Below are 19153 nucleotides of genomic sequence, written 5' to 3'. Positions count from 1 at the left end.
TGCTGTCAACATACCACAGCCGTGTTGGACCCTTCACTGCCGCCCATCGAACTTGGAGCACACCAAATGCCCGTTCCACATCTTTGCGCGCTGCCTCCTGGCGACCCATAAAATATATCTTATTTTCATCTGTTGGGCATCTGATCTTCTTCACAAAGACGGGCCACATAGGGTATATCACATCCGCCAAATAATAACTCATATTGTGCTGGTTGCCATTGGCGACGAAGTTGATGGTCGGACCAACGCCCATGCACTGCTCGTTGAAAAGGGGCGACGACTGGAGGACGTTGATGTCGTTGTTAGACCCGGCTACTCCAAAATAGGCATGTCAAATCCACAGCCGGTAGTCAGCTACCGCTTCAAGGATCATCGTGGGATTCTTGGCCTTGAAACCAATAGTGTACATCCCTTTCCAGGCAGCGGGGCAGTACTTCCATTTTCAGTGCATACAATCTATGTTGCCTAACATCCCCGGAAACCCGTGCTGATTCTCGTGCATATCCAGCAGAGCCTGACAATCTTCGGGGGTAGGCCTCAGAAGATACCTATCCCCGAATATCTCCCTAACGCACTGACAAAAATACTTCAGGCAATAGCGGGCAGTCATCTCTCCGATATGGAGGTACTCGTCGAACATGGCGGTCGCGCCTCCGTATGCCAACTGCTTGATTGCGACAGTGCACTTCTGAATCGGCGTGTGGCCGGGTTTACCAGCCGCATCCTCCGGCACCCTGAAATACCCGTATCGACGCTCCAAACACCCACGATACGCAGAAAGAGCGGACGATGCATCCTAAACCGTCGCCGGAACAGGTTCTCCCCAAACCGTGGCTCCGGCGCAAAGTAATCCTCATACAACCGAGCGTGGGCAGCGAGGTGGTCCCGGGGTATTATAGCTCGACGATGAATGGGTCGAGGTACCGCCGGCGCCAAGGCCGCTTGTTCCTCCCTCTCCGCTGATTCCCGCACACGTGCATGAATCAGACGCATCATGTGTTCATAATGCCCACCACTACCACTACCAGCCATTCCGGATATATAAAAGAAATTTAGAGAGAGAAACTTGTTAAAACAAGTGGTGCGAATGAAATGCAGTTCAACGAGCCGTATATATAGAAATTAAAAAAAAATAATGCAATAAACGGGAATTCCGCGCGGACGTCTGTGGGAGTCAACTCAATGGCGGACGTCCGCACGCCCGTCGCGACGGAATTCCGCGTAACGCCGCGGAACTGCGGTGCCCTCGACGGAATTTCGTATTCGTGCACACACATGCACAATGACGGACGTCCCCCCCGGAATTCCGACATGCCAGTCGAAATTCCGCCGGGACGGGCGCCATTGGTGATGCTCTAAGCGTAGGGATAAACACTCGTTTTTGAATCTATCAGCTAACTCTAAATAAATGCACACATAAATAAGTATTATTTCAATTTAAATGTAACTGTACATTTTTATTTTATACTAGTAGTTATATTTTTAATGTAGTAGTAATAAATATAAATTGGTGAGTATAATTTTCAAATAATGGAGTACATTTGAGAAAAATTATTTGACTAACTTTTAAAAGTAAAAAATTTCAATGAAATTGTAAATTAAATAATATTCAAAATTATCTCATCTGAGGCTAATTCTATTGAGTTACATATAATTCGAATTTAGGGTCATTAGAATTGGGATTTTATTAGATTATATATTTTTAATTATAATTCTATAGAATTGTCATACTATTCGAGTTGAATTGACATCCCTAAATACCGCTGCAATCCCTAATCACGATTAAACATGCTTGTATTTGGAGCCAATGGTAGCAACGTGATGCATCATTTTTTATTTTCTTTTAGGTTTCGTCTGTTTTAAAAAGGTAATCTAATTATTGGAATTTTTAAACCGTGCATTTGTTTCTATAATAAGAAAACAAGTAGTGCTAAATTCAAATCTATTTGTTCACGTGCAATTTTCATATTTTAGAATTAAAATTCTGTAATTTTTGTAAATTTTATTCCTAAATTTTAATTATAAAGTAAAAGAATGTAGTAAAAGTAATTTTAGTTTGTAAGGCATTTATCTCCTTTCAATACATTTTAATTATGTAAATTATTTATAAAATTATGAAGCTAGCTCAAAATCCCGTATGAAAATTGGACGATAAAGCATAATTTTTCAAAATTTGGCAATTGTCCAACAATTTTTTTTTTCGGCAAATGCATGTTAATGTGATAACGTAACAATTAAACGAATTTTGAGTGTAATAAGCTAATATATAAATGTGCTGAATTGTATTCATTCATCTCTTTTTTAATATACACGATTCTCTGGATCTTGATCATCACCTTTACATAGACTTTTATCGTTCCAATTTTAAAACAACGCTAAGTGTGTGTGTGTGTTAGATTCGAATCTTTACCCCGCTGACTTTAGAATTTCGAGAGCGCTGACTTAAAAATTTGTGTTTATTTGCCAATTAAAAAAAAGTTTAAGACAGCGGCAAGGATTAGTTTGAGCTTAGAAAAAATGAAAGCAATCGGTTGTGTTGCAATAAAATAGCCAAGAAATTCAACATAGCCTTAATTCCATTTTGAATAGTAAAGTAAATTTATTGGGGGATGGAATCAAAGCAGAATTTGCTCTTACTCTCTGACAAATGGAGTAGTACCAAACCGACTGACTATATGTTTCGCCCTTGTGGATCATTTGTTGGTGCTTGAATTGGCTGAGCCGAACTTGCTCTGAATCTGTTAGAAGAAATGGCGGAGGATCACCCTTCGCGTTATGTCAAATTGACCAAGGATCAGGACAGGCGCCCATGGAGGACATCAAACCCGGCGAGCTCAATCTGCCCATTGATGTGCCTCAGGTACAATTTCTCTCCTCTTTAATTTCGGTATTCAGCTGTCTCCGATTTCATGGTGATTTGGTTGAGATCTTATCATTTTTTGTTTGTCTACACTTCTTGTGCTTGGGTTGTGAAGATTTTAGCTTTGGATTTGGGTGAATTTTGCACATTTGAGGTCTTGTGATGGGGGGTTTGGATCTTGTTTGGTGTGCCTACTTTTGCAAAAAAAAATTGTTTCACACTTCAGTCTGGCGAAACATTTATAAGCTCTTGATGGAATTCTTTCATTGTTTTAATATGTTCAACCTCAGAGAGTGTAATGTATGAGGAATTTATCTTTGTTTGTGTAAAAAACAATCCTTTTTTTGTCTAGTGATTTTGTTTTCAAGTCTTGCTGTTTTCTCTAGAAAAGAGAAGTTAAGAAGTCCCATTTCATCAGAGTGATCGGATTTGTCCTGGCCTCTTGAAGTTATTGCTCTTGTTTTAGCAAACCACAGAAACAATGGTTCAATTCTCTATTTGTAATTTGAATGTTTCCTCACTTCTTCAAGTGATTGTCAAGATTGGAAATTGAACTTCATTTTTCAGATATGCCATTTGCTTTTAGCCTGATTGCCCCTTTATCTTACATATTTATAGTTAAGAAACTATCTTTGTGCTTCATTCCGCAGTTGCATGTTCGAAAGTGTAATGAATGTGGGCAGCCTCTACCTGATAGCTACCATGCTCCTGCTGATGAACCCTGGACTACCGGCATATTTGGTTGTGCAGAAGATGCAGAAAGTTGTAAGTTATTATGTATCCAGTGAAGGAAGGAGAAGTTCAATTTCTAAACTTTTAATAACATCAGTAGATAGTCGAAAATTGCTTTGTCAGTTAACTGACTGTCATCGTGGGAATTTAAATGTCTTCCACACAATCTTAATAATGTTAGCCTAAGGTTTCAATTGCTTTGTCAGCTAAGGATCGTTCAATTTCTCTTAATTAATTAACTGGCTCTATCCGATTCAAAGGCTATTAATGAGATTTTACTTTATAATTTGGGTCTTAATTCTGTGTTTGATTGATCGATGATTCTGAAATTTTATGCTTTATCTGCAACAGGTAAGACAGGACTATTTTGCCCATGTGTTCTGTTTGGCCGCAACGTTGAACAACTGAGAGAAGATACTCCTTGGACTGGACCTTGCATTTGTCATGCTATCTTTATAGAGGGGTGGCATTGCTGTTGCTGCAGCAACCGCTGCTCTACACGGTTTTGTTGACCCAAGGACATGTTTTCTCATTGGCGAGGGTTTCTTTTTCGGTTGGTGGATGTGTGGAATCTACACCGGCCAAGTGAGGCGTTCACTGCAGAAGAAATATCATCTCAAGGTGATCTCAGTTTATTATTATGAATTGGACTTTATAATGAAATGATTCCGATACCTATTTCCACCACCTTCAAATTTTCCTTCTTCAGAATAACCTTTTAAATTCAATGCTATTTCTGGAAAAAATATGCAGACTTGTTCCTGTTGTTGGAGAATCCTCGCACTTTTTCTTTTTTCTTTGAAATTCATCCGATGCTGTGATAAGGGAAAATATGTATTTCTACCTGTATCAACCTTTTCAATTCAAAGACTTGGTAGTCGATATACAAATTATTGACAACTCTAGATGCCGATGAATGACCATCGTGTTTAGGGTAACTTCTGGTTGTAGCATTAGCATTTAGCTAGTTGGTTTTCCAGTTTTATGTTGTTTAGTTTAGCAAGATAATGTAAAATGCATATTCAGTCCCGTTACATTAGTGTCATTATTCCTGTAATTTGAGAGATAAGCCAAATAATCCTAATTTTTTTTACGATTTTAACTCTATTATGATGAAATATATGTGGTGAAAACTTAGACTATCTATCTTAAAGTCCTCGTGTATTAACTTGAAGCTGGATTTCATTTGTGAAAAAAGTTTACGGAATGTCTATATTGCCATAGGCCATAGCAAACTGCCAAATCAATTTTTCCTGTAAAAAGGACTAAAATCGCTTGCTTTTGGATCCTTTTGGACCATCTTTGACAGCTCCCCGACTGTATGATTGAAAATACTATTTCACGAATTATAGGATTAAGATTGCTTTGTAACTAACAGTTATGTAAAATTTTGCCTTGCATAGACTATTAGTCTCTATTGTTTCATCGTCTTTAAGAAGCTACGTTTCCCGAAATATTTGTTTTCATGAAAGTAATTTGTCTGCGCAAAATTTGTTTTACTTGTTCCTAGAAATTTTGCTGTCAGTCTCATTCTTGTTTATAATTCTTCGGTTATTTTAATGTCCATATAGAATTCGCCATGCGACCCTTGCTTGGTGCACTACTGCCTGCACTGTTGTGCCCTGTGCCAGGAGCACCGGGAGATGAAGTCACGCATATCAGAGTACTCTGTGGAGCCGATGGCCATGGTCAATCCACCTCCGGTTCAGGAAATGAATGCTGCTGACGATGGTCGGGATTCAGCATCAACCTCTGCCAATGGAAATGACCAGGTTAAAATCGAGATGCAGGCTCTATAGGATGACGAAACAACGACAAATGCCATGCTTGTTAGAGCTGGATTTTCTGGTTTTCTCTTTTATTTAATGACTTTGAATTCCCTTTCAACAGGAAACTGTACATTTTTATTGCCATGCATTTGTGTCAAGTTGCAAAAAGGTGATTTGAGCTCTGTAACAAGTTTGCACTTGCATGGATCTGTAATATATTTTTACCCAATTAAGACAGTTTTGAGCAGAAAAATGGCACCTGTGCATTGCATTATCATGGTGTTTTTTCAAACTTACAACACATTTTCTAAAAGGCAATTTTCCAGAAAAAACTATGAAAGATTATAATTAAGATTGAATATGTATTAAGTTTAGTTTATGAGATTGAATAAATCTTAGATGGACAATCATATGATTCACAACTTAATCATATAATATAATGAATTATAAGAACTGAACGTCATCTTAAGGGTTTATCCTTTCATTTCCAACTAATAATTAGTAGGATTTTTTGTTGCTATAAAATAATAAATGAGAATTAGAAAATAGAGTTTGTAGAGATATAATGATTGAAAGTAGGAGACAGACAAAAGGAGTTTGCGTGATATTGATATCTAATGAAACAAGATAACAAAACACAACATGAAACATAGCCTAGGATATCTGCTTACAAACGAAGAGACAAATCAAGCTTGTGATCCCCATCACTTTGAGTTTCTACGCCACTGCACCTCACATTCATTTGCCAAAGCCGTTCCACCGCATCTCCCCTGCGAATGCCAACGGTAGGGAAAAGCAACGGCGGGGGAAAGTTGGCTACAGAATGCTCGCAGCTCCTCTTTTGCCTTTTGACTGCGTTTCGTTCCTTCTTGTGTGCGTTTTGATGCCCCCCCAATGCTTGCGAGCTGTGAAACTTTCTTGAACAGTATAAACAAGGGAAACGTTTTGTTGTTGCACCTTGTGCATTGTTTGGTGGACTTCCACTCCCACTCCCACTCTCACACTCCATTCCAATTCTTCTATAGTCAAAACTACTATCTATATGTGAAGACATTGTTGTGTTGGTTGGTGTATGTATTTATTTATAAGAGAGAGTGTTGGGGTGGTTGGCAATTGGCACAAGAGGATGCATGGGCTTGAGACAGTGTGATTGGTGAGAACTCTGAGAAGATAGAGAGAGAGAGAGAGAGAGAGAGAGAGAGAGAGAGAGTAGTGTATGATTGGTGAGAACTCTGAGGAAAGAGAAGGAGAAATGGGTGATGGCTTTTGAACAATCTGACAGTGGCAACCATTAGGTTGTGTTTCCTTTTGCAGGTACTTTAATAAGTGTTTGAGAGGCTGACTTCTTTAGTTTTGTCTTTCTTCATTTAACCCAAACCTGTTGGTTAGGTGTGTGCAATTAAGTACTCCTACTATTAAATTTCTCCTTAACATTGAGACTCAGTTAGATAAGCATTTCGCCCCATTCATGGGGCTGTGTGTGTGTGTGTGTGTGTGTGAGAGAGAGAGAGAGAGAGAGAGAGAGAGAGAGAGAGAGAGAGAGAGAGAGAGAGAGAGAGAGAGAGAGAGAGAGAGAGAGAGAGAGAGAGAGAGAGAGAGAGAGAGAGAGTATTTTTCATGATATACTCTGCACAGCAGTCTGCTCTGCTTCACAGTAATAAATATAGGAGTATGTTAGCCTAAACTTCACACCGCCACTCTGCTACACAACATCCTTCATTGCTATTCCATCTTTATCACAATCGGAAAAGTAAACAAAAACTCTCAATTTATCATCAATCAATCAGTCCAACGATAATACGGTATGGAACAGTATATCTGCATAACATTTCTTCGATATTATATCGTAAATTTTCGTATACCATGAAGTACATTATACCGAGTTTCATACGGTGGTGCCGGTATTGAAAATGCTCCATACCAAAATTCGGTATGGTAACGATAATATTTACTCATACTCAAAACTTGGATTTTGGCGAAGTAATTAGATGCTGAGTAGATATTTCTTTGAATTTTGCGTAGAAGCAAATGAGAAAGAAAGTGGTTTCAACTTTCAACAAAGACAACCACTCAAGTTGAAGTCATATAACTATTATGATACAATACAAATAAAGAATAGACATTATGGACAAGCAAATATTACCTACACCTCTAAGAACAACCAAAGCATCTCCTTAAGGAGAAGATATTTGATGGTGTAGGCTCAGGGTTGGGCTCAAGTTTCTTACGCGGAAGGTGTTTGAAGAACGCTTTCACGGCTCCTGTAACACCGTCTTCATTTTCCATGGCTTTTGCAAGCTCAACCGCACGCTCCTTTACCTGCAAAAAAGATTGATCTCCATGATATTTAAACCAAAGAAATTCACCCCCCTTCTATGTAACATATACACTTAGCCTCAACACTTGCACAGCCTTCAACTAGAAAGCATGGTAATATCTAAGGTGTGGTACCTGGGGATCTAGCATAAATTTAATTGCTTCAACCAACTTTTCGAGTGAAAACTCATCGACTGGAATCGGTGGAGGGCCTATGCCTCTGGCATGGACTCTTTCTCCCCAAAATGGTTGGTCACCAAAGAATGGAATAATGGTTGTTGGGCACTGCATTACCAATAAATGTGAATTAAAGAGTCGACATAAAATGTCAGACCAACAAAAACTCCCAAGACATTACCGCAGCTTTAAGACCAGCAGCTGTTGTTCCTGCACCTCCATGGTGCACCTGCAAACAAATTGATACATCAAAAAAGTTTGCCTTATTGCTCAAGAAACAGAAGGAAAACCACATTTAACTCTTCCCAGGTCATTCAGATATATTTCCCTTTGTACAAATATCGGTGAATAGGATGGTGCACTCAATAAGAAAACTAATACAAACAGCTTACCACAGCGGCACACTGCAAGAAGAGCCAGTCATGAGGACAATTGTCCAGAAGATAGGCAAAGTCTTTTTCTTCAGCCACTGAGCAAGAAGAAGCCTTAGTCAAATGAGTCGATTTTAGGATATATGTATACGATAGGAAAAGCCGGGAAAAAGGGGAACTTACAGTTACCAAGGCCACCCCAACCTTTGTTGATGATTCCTCTTTGTTTAGTTATTTCTAAGGCATCGATGATTATCTTTGTCATTTTCTCTGGCTCTACGACAGGCTGAAATCGAAAGAGAAAAAAGAATATGCATATTAAAGAAGAACCAAGTCAAACAAGCTGAAATCATAATTATTTTTGACACAACTAAGATATCTCTACTACCTGTCCAACTATTTTGTTTCAGGAAGGGGGGTTGGGGTATTTTGCGATACTTCGAAATGTTGTGTTAAAACAGTTTTTTCCAATGAAAAATTTAGTTCAACAACCATAACCCATTTGAATGTTTAAAACCATTCCAACAAAATTAACTGGTTTCTCATTGAATCACAGAAATTGGCAGTTCCCACTCTGAATGTTCAAACTCCAATTTTATAGAAGAAAACTTCCAGAAATATATTAACAAATCTCAGGCACTAGATACCTGCACCCCTAAAATCCTAAAGAAAAACGTGACCCAGTCCTTAACTTTTCATGTTTCTCCTTTGTCTGGAGTTTACTTTTGGGATGTTAAGGAGCTTGGGGTACTAACCAGACTGCCAAACCCAATATAGATAGGCTTTGGACCAGCTTTGAGCCAGTTTACAAGCGACTCAGGTGGTTCATAATTTGTTGCAAGATCAAGGAAGCAAAATCCAACGACATCAACCTTTGGTCCCCAATCTGCAATAAAACATGGCTACGATACTCAGTTAGCACTATCGAAATTTACATGGAACTAAACAGTACCAAGTATGGATGAAAGATCTCAAAATTCAAGATAAGAAAGATAACTGATTGGTATCGTGTTCAGATGATAAAGGTTGATCCACTGGCGCAAACTATTTTCTTAAAGAAAACGAAATTTAGAAAGTGAAAACCTTTTGGTTTAGGAACAAGATGAGGGCTCCAGATATATCCATGTGGAATATTTGACTCAGAACCTTGTGAACCACTCAAATATGTGACGGGCCGCAGCTTCAACTTTTTTTTCCTAAGATCGTTTATCATGTCTCGAATCCCTAGCCAAATCAAGGAGTCCACAATCTGATACGATAACTGTAAAGCAATTCAAATAAAGCATATCAGAGAGGCAGAAATAGAGAGATTATAACTTTTGTAGAAAATCACAAATCGCAAGATATACAAGTTGAATAGGCACTTAAAACGCACTCTGTATCCAGCTGATTGCTTAACACGAGACAATGGATGAGGGAATTCACTTGTAGGCCTGCAAAATACCATTGTTTAGTCAGTGAGCATGAGGACAACTTGTTATGACATGCATCAGATGATTCAGATCGTATTTCTTTGATAAATTAGAATGATAAAAAAAATTCTACATGACTCAAAACAATATAGATAATACTTACGTCCAAGGCATTGTGAAAAATATATGAACTGGTACTTTCAATGCTTCAGCGACATGGGTATGCCCTGCAGCATTACCTCCGTTAGTAGATACTTTTTCTTTGAAATAATCAATTGATACAAATGTAGATGGTCATTCCATCAGCACTATCAGTGTGCTAATAGCTCAGAACAAACAGGTGGAGACACACTCATGAAGGTGGAAACCAACTGAACTCTCAAACTGGGGATATTAGTATAATTCAGTGACTGCATGGTACTACTATACATTAAGAAAGCAAAAGCAAAATTTCCATAATAGTAGTAATAAGCAAAGGAAGACCCCCCCCCCCCCCCCCCCAAGCCACACCAATTTTTTAAAGCAAAAGTGCAAACTATGTGATAAAAATTCTCCATGAGCCAAATGAACAACAAAGTGCTGAAACATGAAAGTTGCAAGGAAAATGATGCAAATATGAAACCATGTAATGAGAATTCGAACAGCCAGTTTTCAGAGAGACGAGATGATGATAAGTTGCATTATCTAACCGTATGCAGGAGGATTGGCAATAATTGCATCTGCTTTAAAAGGAAACCCAGTGTCCATATCAGGATCTTTGCATGCTGGAAGCAGTGAATATATTATCTCTTTCATTTGATTTCTTTGGATTGGTATTTCTGAGGGCCCTGAAGGCAAGAACCCTTTGTTTTTTACCATGTCTGCAAAGAAAATTTTATACTCATTAATTGTGCATACCATCAAGATGATCAAATGGCACTATAACATGGGGCGGCCATGTATATCAATATTCACATTCCATAAAGTACTTAACACAGAACCTCCTGACATCAACTATTAAATGAAGTAGAAAAATATATGGATCAATGGCGATGCTTTCATTTTGTGTCAAGCCTTGTATTCATACAACACACTTACCCTTAACTCAAGGAAAACCATTGTATATTTTTTATGGACATTTGAAGACAAGAAAAGATCAATCATCATATTTTGCAGGGGAGAACAATTTTTCACCAACATATGGTAAACCACAACCGAGTCCCAAGTAATCAGAAGATCAGCTTTTAAAAAAAGAAGGTATAGCAACATACATTCGGCAAGAACTTTTGGATCCCCGCCAAGAGGATGGAATTCCAATCCAGATGTCAAGACAAACTCTTTAAAATTTGAATGAGTGGCCAATCTAACACGATGGCCATAATCCTGCACCAAGTATCTTCATTAACGACTTAATAAGATGGATTTCAGATGCACTAAAGAAAAATCCTTGATGTATACTAAGATCTTTCATACGGAACAGGGAACACACAACTTTGAGCATCTTTATCTAGGGTTGTGATATGTCAAGGGCCACTAAAATATATTCAGACATTTTGTCTTGAGCAGCTGCTCAAATCCCCATTGGAATTAGAAATGTGAAGACGATTTAAGAGATCAAAGAGAGTTTTTTCCGGATGCAAAAGAAGAAAGATCAAGTATGAGAATAATGATGACTACAAAAACATGAGATGGAAATTGGTGCATGTGCTAAAGGACTCTGATTTTTACCACATAGGTGTGGGCGAAGTGGAAGCATAAATGTAGTTTACCAATATACATTGAAACTTCAAACATGAAACAGAAATAGTTTGTTAGACCAAAATGTCCCTTTGTGATTGCTAAAGAGTAAAGAGTATAAATAGGATTATAATTAATTGACAAGCAAGTATGTAGTGCCCAGTTCAATATATTATTGACTCAACCTGAAGTCGCTTTCCAATTGCAACAAATGGCTGCACATCTCCACGAGTGCCAACAATAAGCATTACAATCTGCAATGGTGGAATATATTGAATGTCTGTTGTATCAAGAACCTCTTCATCAACTTCAGTATATATGCTATTCAAACCAGCTCCAAGGCTACGAGGTTCAACATCAACTGGAACTTCAAATTCTACAGTTCCATCATCTTTAACTGTAGCAATTCTGTTCAACAATTTGAGCTGCAATGTTTTTAATATTTAACGAAAAATTCTGGTATGCTCAGTTGCTCACAGTACGCTAATCTTCTATCAATCCCGTGAATTCAACCATAACTGAATTATGACTCACAAAGCATTTTGTAATGTTGCATTCTATTGAAATGGCAAATATTCACAAAATTGTATGATGCATCGCCATACTTGGATTATAGACAAGCTTACACCCTATGATTTGAATAGTGTAATCTATTTTAGCAGTAGTATATCCTTTGTGTCTAGGTTTTAGGGGTTTTACGTATTACTTTCAACTTGTGGAAGTATGAGACATGATCCGGGATAGGACGAACAAAATATCCGAACAATAAAAAAACTGCTTCTATGTCACTCAAGAACAGTTTCTACCGTCTACACAGGCAGTGAGACAGACTTACGAGTCGAATAACATAATCTATTTTTGCACTAGTATATCCTTTGTGTCTAGGTTTTAGAGGTTTTACATATTACTTTCAACTTGTACAAGCATTGGACATGCTCCAGGATAGGAAGAACACACTTACTGAACAATAAAACCACTCAAGCACAGTCTCCAGCTTCTACACATGCAGCGAGACAGACTGACAGAGTAGAGGTATATATAAATGGTACTGATTGACCAATCTCCAATACAAGCTAATAAAGAATCCCTTAGCTATAGACAAATTTATAGAGTTAGAACAAAGAATTGCTTATTCACATCAAAGTAATCTGTCAAATATTAACACAATATCTTTAATTTGACATTTTTTCAATGAAATAGATGAAAATTGATTGTTTTAGCATCAAAAAATGCTTGCTGAAAAATAATCTGTCTCTCCTTGAAGCATGATTTTAGAAACTAAAATGCGGATATCACTCTAAAATTAATCCAAAATAGAATAAGAATTTTAAATCAACCACTATAACGGATCCAAAATGACATCAGTCGCCGAAAATGATGCATAACATAAAAAGGATTGTTACCTTCTCCTGCACCGGAATTCTTTCATCAAAAATCTGAGCAGCCTCTTCAGCACGAACATTAACACATCTCTCCCTCTCTGATTCCGATCTTTCCAACCCCTGCAGCACTTCTAGTTTCTCCGATTTCAAAATTTCTGGCGGCATAGTATTTCCACCATCAATCACAATTAACCACAAATTAACAAACTCATTAACCCAACCGAACTCATAATAACTCGAACAGAGCGATAATTCAAATTTCAAGCTATCAATTGCAAACCAAAACCTCTACAACTTCACCATCAACTCCTGCTCCGAACCACAACTCACAATCCTAAATTCCATTAACTGAATTCACTGAACAAAAACAGCGACTCACCAGAGGAACCGCTGCCGCCTCCATTTGATAGCGCGGCAGCACTAGCACCGGCATCTTCATCGAACTTCACGGAAACTTCTTCGGAGCTCGTCGAAGAACCTGCCTCATCCGGCTTCGGCACCGGCGGCGCTACCATCTCCGGATGCATCGGCTTCTGATCCATATTATCGGTGCTTGAATGCGTAGAATACACACAGTGAGCGTGAATTGGATGCGTGGTCAGTCAGTTAGGGGCACAGCCACGTTCAAAAGCGTGGGAAGCAAAATTAAAACAAATTAAAATACATAAACTCTGCGTAAATTTCATGAAAGTGGAGTATTTTGGTTGTTTAACGCGACGGTTAGCGCGTGGCCGGAATCAACGCTCTTCACTTTATCTCCTTTGGCCAAACCAATTTCTTCCTTCGCCTTTCTCAGTTATTCGAATCTGAGCTATGAGTCGAGTTCATCGCCTTCTCCCAGAATTCATACAATTACCTATATATACATCCATAAAAAAATCATCATCTATAGCTTAGAAAACTCACATAAATAAAATTTGGTAAATTAGGCCAAAATCGGGCCAATAACCTTAATATAACTATTATTACAGTCATATTGTATAATTACTTTGTAAATTTTATATAAATGCAAATAATTTATTGAGTTTGGGGGTTGAAATATTAGATACATTCATTAAATATTCATTGGCATGTAATATTAATTAGGTGGAAATATGATAAGGATTTGAAATCTTACATTAATGCATACTCCGCATAAAATAATTACACAAATCTAATGTAGCATGAGAAAATATATGAAATGAATATCATTAGAGTAATCACAAAGAATATGTAACTAACACTATTGCTCCATAAAATTACACATTTTGTCTAATTTGACAGTTCTCATTAATTTAAAATTTGTTCGTACAATTCGTGAATTCGTAAATCATACGAGTTCGGTTTATTTTCAGAAAAAATCAAATGCAATGAAAATTTACTATAATATCTAAGCTTTTTTTAAATACATGGGAGATACTAAATTTTAGCCAAATTTTATGATTATCAATATATCTTTAAAATGTATTTATAATCTAACATTTTGGAAATGTAATTATCTTGTTTTGGTGAAAAAAGAATATGTATATAATGTTCCTATGTTATTATTACATTGAATTGTCAGAAATTTTGGTCTAATTATAGCTTGTTGTGTTATTATAGGAGTAAATTGGTTAATGTATAAAGTGAAATGTATTGTGTTCGAGTAGCATTTAAAAATTTATGTTTATCTATAATAAGAAAATAGAAAAATCTTAAGATCAGATTTTGTTCGCAATCATCTCGTATGAAAAAATTCAACGCGTCTAATTTTAAGTCATAATTTAAAAACAAAGTTTTCTTTATAAAAAATGGCATAATTTAAGTCACTAGCAAGTTAGATGATGATCTAGATTCTTAATTTATCCAGATTTTACGATTTTAATACCAATTTATCTTTAATTTGAGTTAGGTTAAAGCAGATCTTTGCAAAATGGCGGTGGTTATTTTCCTTTCATTTTTATCAACTCACTTAAAAACAAGATTATTATTACTAAAAAGACAACATTTTTTTAATTTGTTCATTCAATAAATAATACTGCAACTATTGCCTCTCTATCCTCTTTCACCATTTTCAACAATCAACCCTATTCTGATCGGAATTCATATCGTCAAATCCACCCCAAAATTTTTCTTTGATTCAATTAATCCAAAATTCACCCTACGCAATCAATCAATCAATCAATCTAAGGATAATCGCACCTCCATCTCTAATTTCTACTGTAATTCCGCACCTTTAATTCGTCGTTTTTGTGTTCGCTTCACGTGGAGCCTTTTCATCGGTTAATTTTGCTTAATTTGATGTTTCCCCGTTCAATTGTTGCTGATGTTTGTAATAATAATTGCTTACTTGTTGAGATGTCGTGTGATTTCATTATTCTTATGTATTTTATGGATAATATGAGGATCTTACTGATGATACTTCAAAGATTGTTAGTTTTACGGGCGTAGAATTGGGAAATGGACTTTTAAATTTTGGAGTTTCTAGAATTTTGATGGGGATAGTAATTGTTTTCATGAATCGATGCAAAACTTTTAAAATGGAGTATTTTTTTTAATATCTACCCCCTTGCTTAAGTTTAATTTGAAGCAAGTAGGTTATCTCAAGGGTTTAATCAGAACAACGAGGTGAATTCATTTTGTTTAAGTCGTAGCTCATGATTCTGATGAGGATATAGGGGTTTTATTCCCCCTGTAATATGTTTGCTTGCTTGAACAAATTTTTGGAAGGTTGGATTGTATAGCATTGATTATTCTCTGCTACAGTTTGTAAGGAAGATGACATATGTAGATGAAACACTCTCACATCATGACAATTTTGCAGAATGATAATAGTTGGGTATTTGGGGAAGATTTAGTTGAGCAAGTTAACCAAGCTTTTGCTTTTGTTGGCACGTCTGGTTCCACTGTGTTCTGGTTTTAGTGGTTTTATTTCTTTGTCCTTTCGTCTTAGTGGACCTTGAGTGATAGTATATGTTTGTCATTGTTTTAATAGCAGAGTTGGATCTTAAGTCTTATGCCAATGACCGTTTTTGTTCCATAATACAACTGCAGGTTGTGGGACTCATTTGGTGATTGTGGATCCACAAATATGCAATAATTCTTTACTTGAAGCCTTATTACTCAGACAATTTTAGGATACACTGCTTTTCTGAATAGTTGTTATGAAAAGTGCATGAAGGCTTGCCATCCGATTTGCTATAAAGTCAACTAAAGATTTTGTTGTGTGTCATTTGCTAATTCAGAACGTTATAAGATTCAGACCCTGTGTTTTAAGGATCTGAAGCTGCCAGTAAAAGGGAAATCTCAGGGCCTTTCAGCGGTGAGTAAAACTAATATGGCTGATGTGTACAGGAATGTGTTATTACCTTCATAACATTTCATGTTACATGATGGGATTACGTGACATTCTGTGTCATATAAATATCTGCAAACTTCTGTATCAGCTGAAGCTGTGTGGTCATTTAAAATAAGCACAGTGCTCCTTGTTTGTATTTACCCAGTCCTTCACCTTTTCAGATCGTAAGGGATGGTGAGTGGTAATTATTTTGTGGTAAGTAGTTGCCTGTTTTGGTTTATTACCACCTATGAGGACTCTTTTAGTGATTTGGTGGCCTGAAATATAGAGGTGCATTTCTAATGACAGATCACTAAGAATCATGCCTTGCAAACTTGTGGCATGTTGGTGTCATCATACCTGTTCTTAGGGGTCATAGTAGTAATAAAATTCTGATATATATTCTACAGCAGGTCTGATTTTACTGCTGCTAAGTTGTGTGAATAGTGACCAATAATGCTTGAATTTGTAATTCTACTTAAGTCGCAACTCACAAGTTGCAGCATGTATTGGAACTCGTCTAATGAACCTAATAAACTTGTTCTCGTTTTGTTTCTTTTCCCTCATTGCTGTTAAATTGAGGCGCTCTATTGAAATGAAGAGTTAAGTTTACGGAAATCTACATAGCTCAATTCAAGAGGTCCCTTTTGGTCTTTCTTTAAGATCTATTAAATTGTTTTGGCTGTCTCTTTATTCTTTTTTGTGGATTTGGTGATGGCATGTAGAATAGATAAAGTGTGCTCTTATGGCAATGAAGTTGGGTTGTTTGGAGGTTATATGATAGCATGGGGTATTGGGGTTTGGTGTTTATTTGTTATGACCTGGTGAATTGATGAGAGATACTATTAGTTTTACTTGAACTGAGCCGGATGTTTGGAATTGTTCATTCCTCACTGTTAATTATTTGCATTAATGCTTCCACTTCATAAAGTTGTCTGCAGTATGTTATCCTTTATTGCTATGGATTAAAAGTTTTATGCTAATGCATTCAATATTAGTAAATATATCGCAGTGCACATAAAATGGCTAGTAGGAAAAGAAGCATATCAAATGACTCAGATGTGTCTCATCTGTACAAGGAATTGGATGAAGCCTTATGTCCCATATGCATGGACCACCCCCACAATGCTGTTCTTCTCATTTGCAGTTCCCATGATAAAAGTTGTCGCTCGTACATATGTGATACTAGCTATAGGCATTCAAATTGTTTGGATCGTTATAAACAACTGAAAGAGGGAAATGTAGACAACTTATCTGCAACTAGTTTGGTACCTGAAAGTAATCATGATTCTGTTTTGAGTGGGAATTTGGACTTGACAGTGACGACAAATCATGCAAATGACACCCAGACACAAACTAGCTCTATGGGACACACGGGCATGCCTCAGGGAGATTCTGGTGGTCACAATATCTACAATGCTAATCCTAGTTATGGCGAACAAGGAGGAGGAATTTTGGAAAACCTTGATAATGGGGAACCCAACATGGAGAATTCTGAAGAAGTGTCGAATCTGAGATGCCCTCTATGTCGTGGGAAGGTTTTGGGTTGGAAAGTTATTGAGGAGACTAGAAAGTACCTCAACCTAAAGACTAGAAGTTGCTCTCATGAATCATGTTCGTTCTCTGGTAGTTACAGAGAGCTGCGTAGGCATGCAAGAAGAGTTCATCCAACAGTGCGCCCGGCTGATGTCGACCCATCTAGACAAAGAGCATGGCATCGCCTTGAAGGTCAGAGGGAATACAATGATATTGTTAGTGCAATTCGTTCTGCCATGCCAGGAGCTGTTGTCTTCGGTGACTATGTGATTGACGGTGGAGATAGGCTTTCCAGTGAAAGTGACAGAAATGGAGGTGCTGGTGAGGGTAGCCGGCTGTTAAGCACCTTATTCTTGTTTCAAATGTTTGGTTCGCTGGAATCTGGAGCTGAGCCAAGAGGTGGCCGGTCAAGACAGTTTGCAAGACATCGCCGAGCTACTGGAAACTATCCCAGGCGTCGCTATCTCTGGGGTGAAAGTCTGTTGGGCCATCAACATAATGAGGATGAAGACGATGGCGAGGATCGTGATACAGACCTTAATATACTGACCGATCTTAATGATAATGCCCCTCCAAATCCTAGACGACGTCGGCTTCTGACACGCACAACACGTGCCGAGCCTGATGGAGGTCAACAATAGGGAAGCAAGTGTCTTGTCTTGTCTCGTCTGACCTGATTCACGGCCAAAATGTGCCGGACCCGCCTCAGAATAATCAACGTGGCGATTGCGTTATCTCTAGGCTTGTTTTATACAAATGTGATTTTCCCACATGATTTGGAAAGAATAATCAAGATCATCTTTTGTTTTCATTCTTTTCAGCTTGCTGAGAATGTGTGATCTTTCTCTATCCTTATCTTACCACTGGATTGGTATTATAACCTTTCAGCAAGCATTTGTATCATCTGAAATGTCAATTCTCTCTTCCTTTTATTGTACTACTAAATTTGTTTTGCTTATCCATTTTCTTATGAGCCTATTCCTCTCTTTTCTTGAGCTTGGAAATGTGGAATAATCTTCTATAGTTTAGTGAACTGTCAATGGTGTCACTTTGTTATTCTATAATATCATTCTCTATATCCTAATTTGATGCTATTATTGGTGTAATGGAATGGAACGAGGATGAAATGATCTAAAATTAATCATAATATTAAATTACACCTTTCTATTAGAGGGCACGTTCGCTTACAGCTAATTGGTCATATATAAGGTGAAATATGGGCATTTATGGCGGTTTGGTGTTGACTAAATATATATGCACGGCCCACGATTTGACAGAGGGCCCGCACTATAGCGCACCGTTTTAATTATCTTCTCCGACGTGGTTTTTAAGTCTGTGTTCACACAGCACACCAAGAAATGAATGCAAAATGACTTCGTTGCCCTTATGAATGGACTCACCCCCAAATCCCAAAAACGAAAATCATTTGCATCAAGCAGAAGCATTCTTTCTCTCTCTATGCTCTCGTCGATGCACACTAGAAGGTATCTGTAGTTGCTGTGAGATTTGTAGGGATATGAGAGAATGGCCTTCTTCCATGCATGCAACGCTATGTAGGCATCACAAAGGTGAGGGTTTTTTAAGACA

The 19153-nt window shown here is 37.6% G+C and overlaps 2 protein-coding genes and 1 pseudogene across 10 annotated transcripts; 2 read left to right on the top strand and 1 right to left on the bottom strand.

The window, feature by feature from the left end:
* The first annotated feature begins 2405 nt into the window (after positions 1-2405).
* Positions 2406-5598, top strand: LOC121801818 (annotated as a pseudogene).
* Positions 5599-7345: 1747 nt separating this feature from the next.
* Positions 7346-13642, bottom strand: LOC121801817 (sterol 3-beta-glucosyltransferase UGT80A2-like). Of its 3 annotated transcripts, none has more exons than XM_042201241.1 (14): positions 13115-13642; positions 12757-12890; positions 11539-11778; positions 10888-10999; positions 10327-10497; positions 9801-9864; positions 9601-9658; positions 9309-9486; positions 8981-9111; positions 8409-8511; positions 8247-8323; positions 8036-8083; positions 7813-7962; positions 7346-7680 (listed from the first exon to the last, which is right to left on the bottom strand). In XM_042201241.1, the coding sequence occupies exons 1-14, from the start codon at positions 13275-13277 to the stop codon at positions 7513-7515; spliced, it is 1797 nt and encodes a 598-aa protein (XP_042057175.1). In that variant the 5' UTR covers positions 13278-13642; the 3' UTR covers positions 7346-7512. The 3 variants fall into 3 exon arrangements, with proteins under 3 accessions (XP_042057175.1, XP_042057176.1, XP_042057178.1); XM_042201242.1 differs by having other exon boundaries at positions 11539-11607; positions 13115-13641; XM_042201244.1 differs by having other exon boundaries at positions 11539-11761; positions 13115-13256.
* A 1064-nt stretch (positions 13643-14706) lies between these two features.
* LOC121801815 lies at positions 14707-18524 on the top strand. Of its 7 annotated transcripts, none has more exons than XM_042201240.1 (3): positions 14707-14915; positions 15939-16015; positions 17351-18524. In XM_042201240.1, exon 3 carries the CDS (start codon positions 17395-17397, stop codon positions 18205-18207), a length of 813 nt encoding a protein of 270 aa, XP_042057174.1. In that variant the 5' UTR covers positions 14707-14915; positions 15939-16015; positions 17351-17394; the 3' UTR covers positions 18208-18524. The 7 variants fall into 7 exon arrangements, with proteins under 7 accessions (XP_042057174.1, XP_042057173.1, XP_042057172.1 ...); XM_042201238.1 differs by having other exon boundaries at positions 14708-14915; positions 17043-18524; XM_042201237.1 differs by having other exon boundaries at positions 14708-14915; positions 17029-18524.
* Positions 18525-19153: the final 629 nt, after the last annotated feature.

The sequence above is a fragment of the Salvia splendens genome, chromosome 5, assembly GCF_004379255.2.
Source record: "Salvia splendens isolate huo1 chromosome 5, SspV2, whole genome shotgun sequence".
Taxonomy (NCBI): Eukaryota; Viridiplantae; Streptophyta; class Magnoliopsida; order Lamiales; family Lamiaceae; genus Salvia; species Salvia splendens.
The sequence above is the reverse complement of the archived record's forward strand: the minus strand, read 5'-3'. Positions and strand labels throughout refer to the sequence as shown.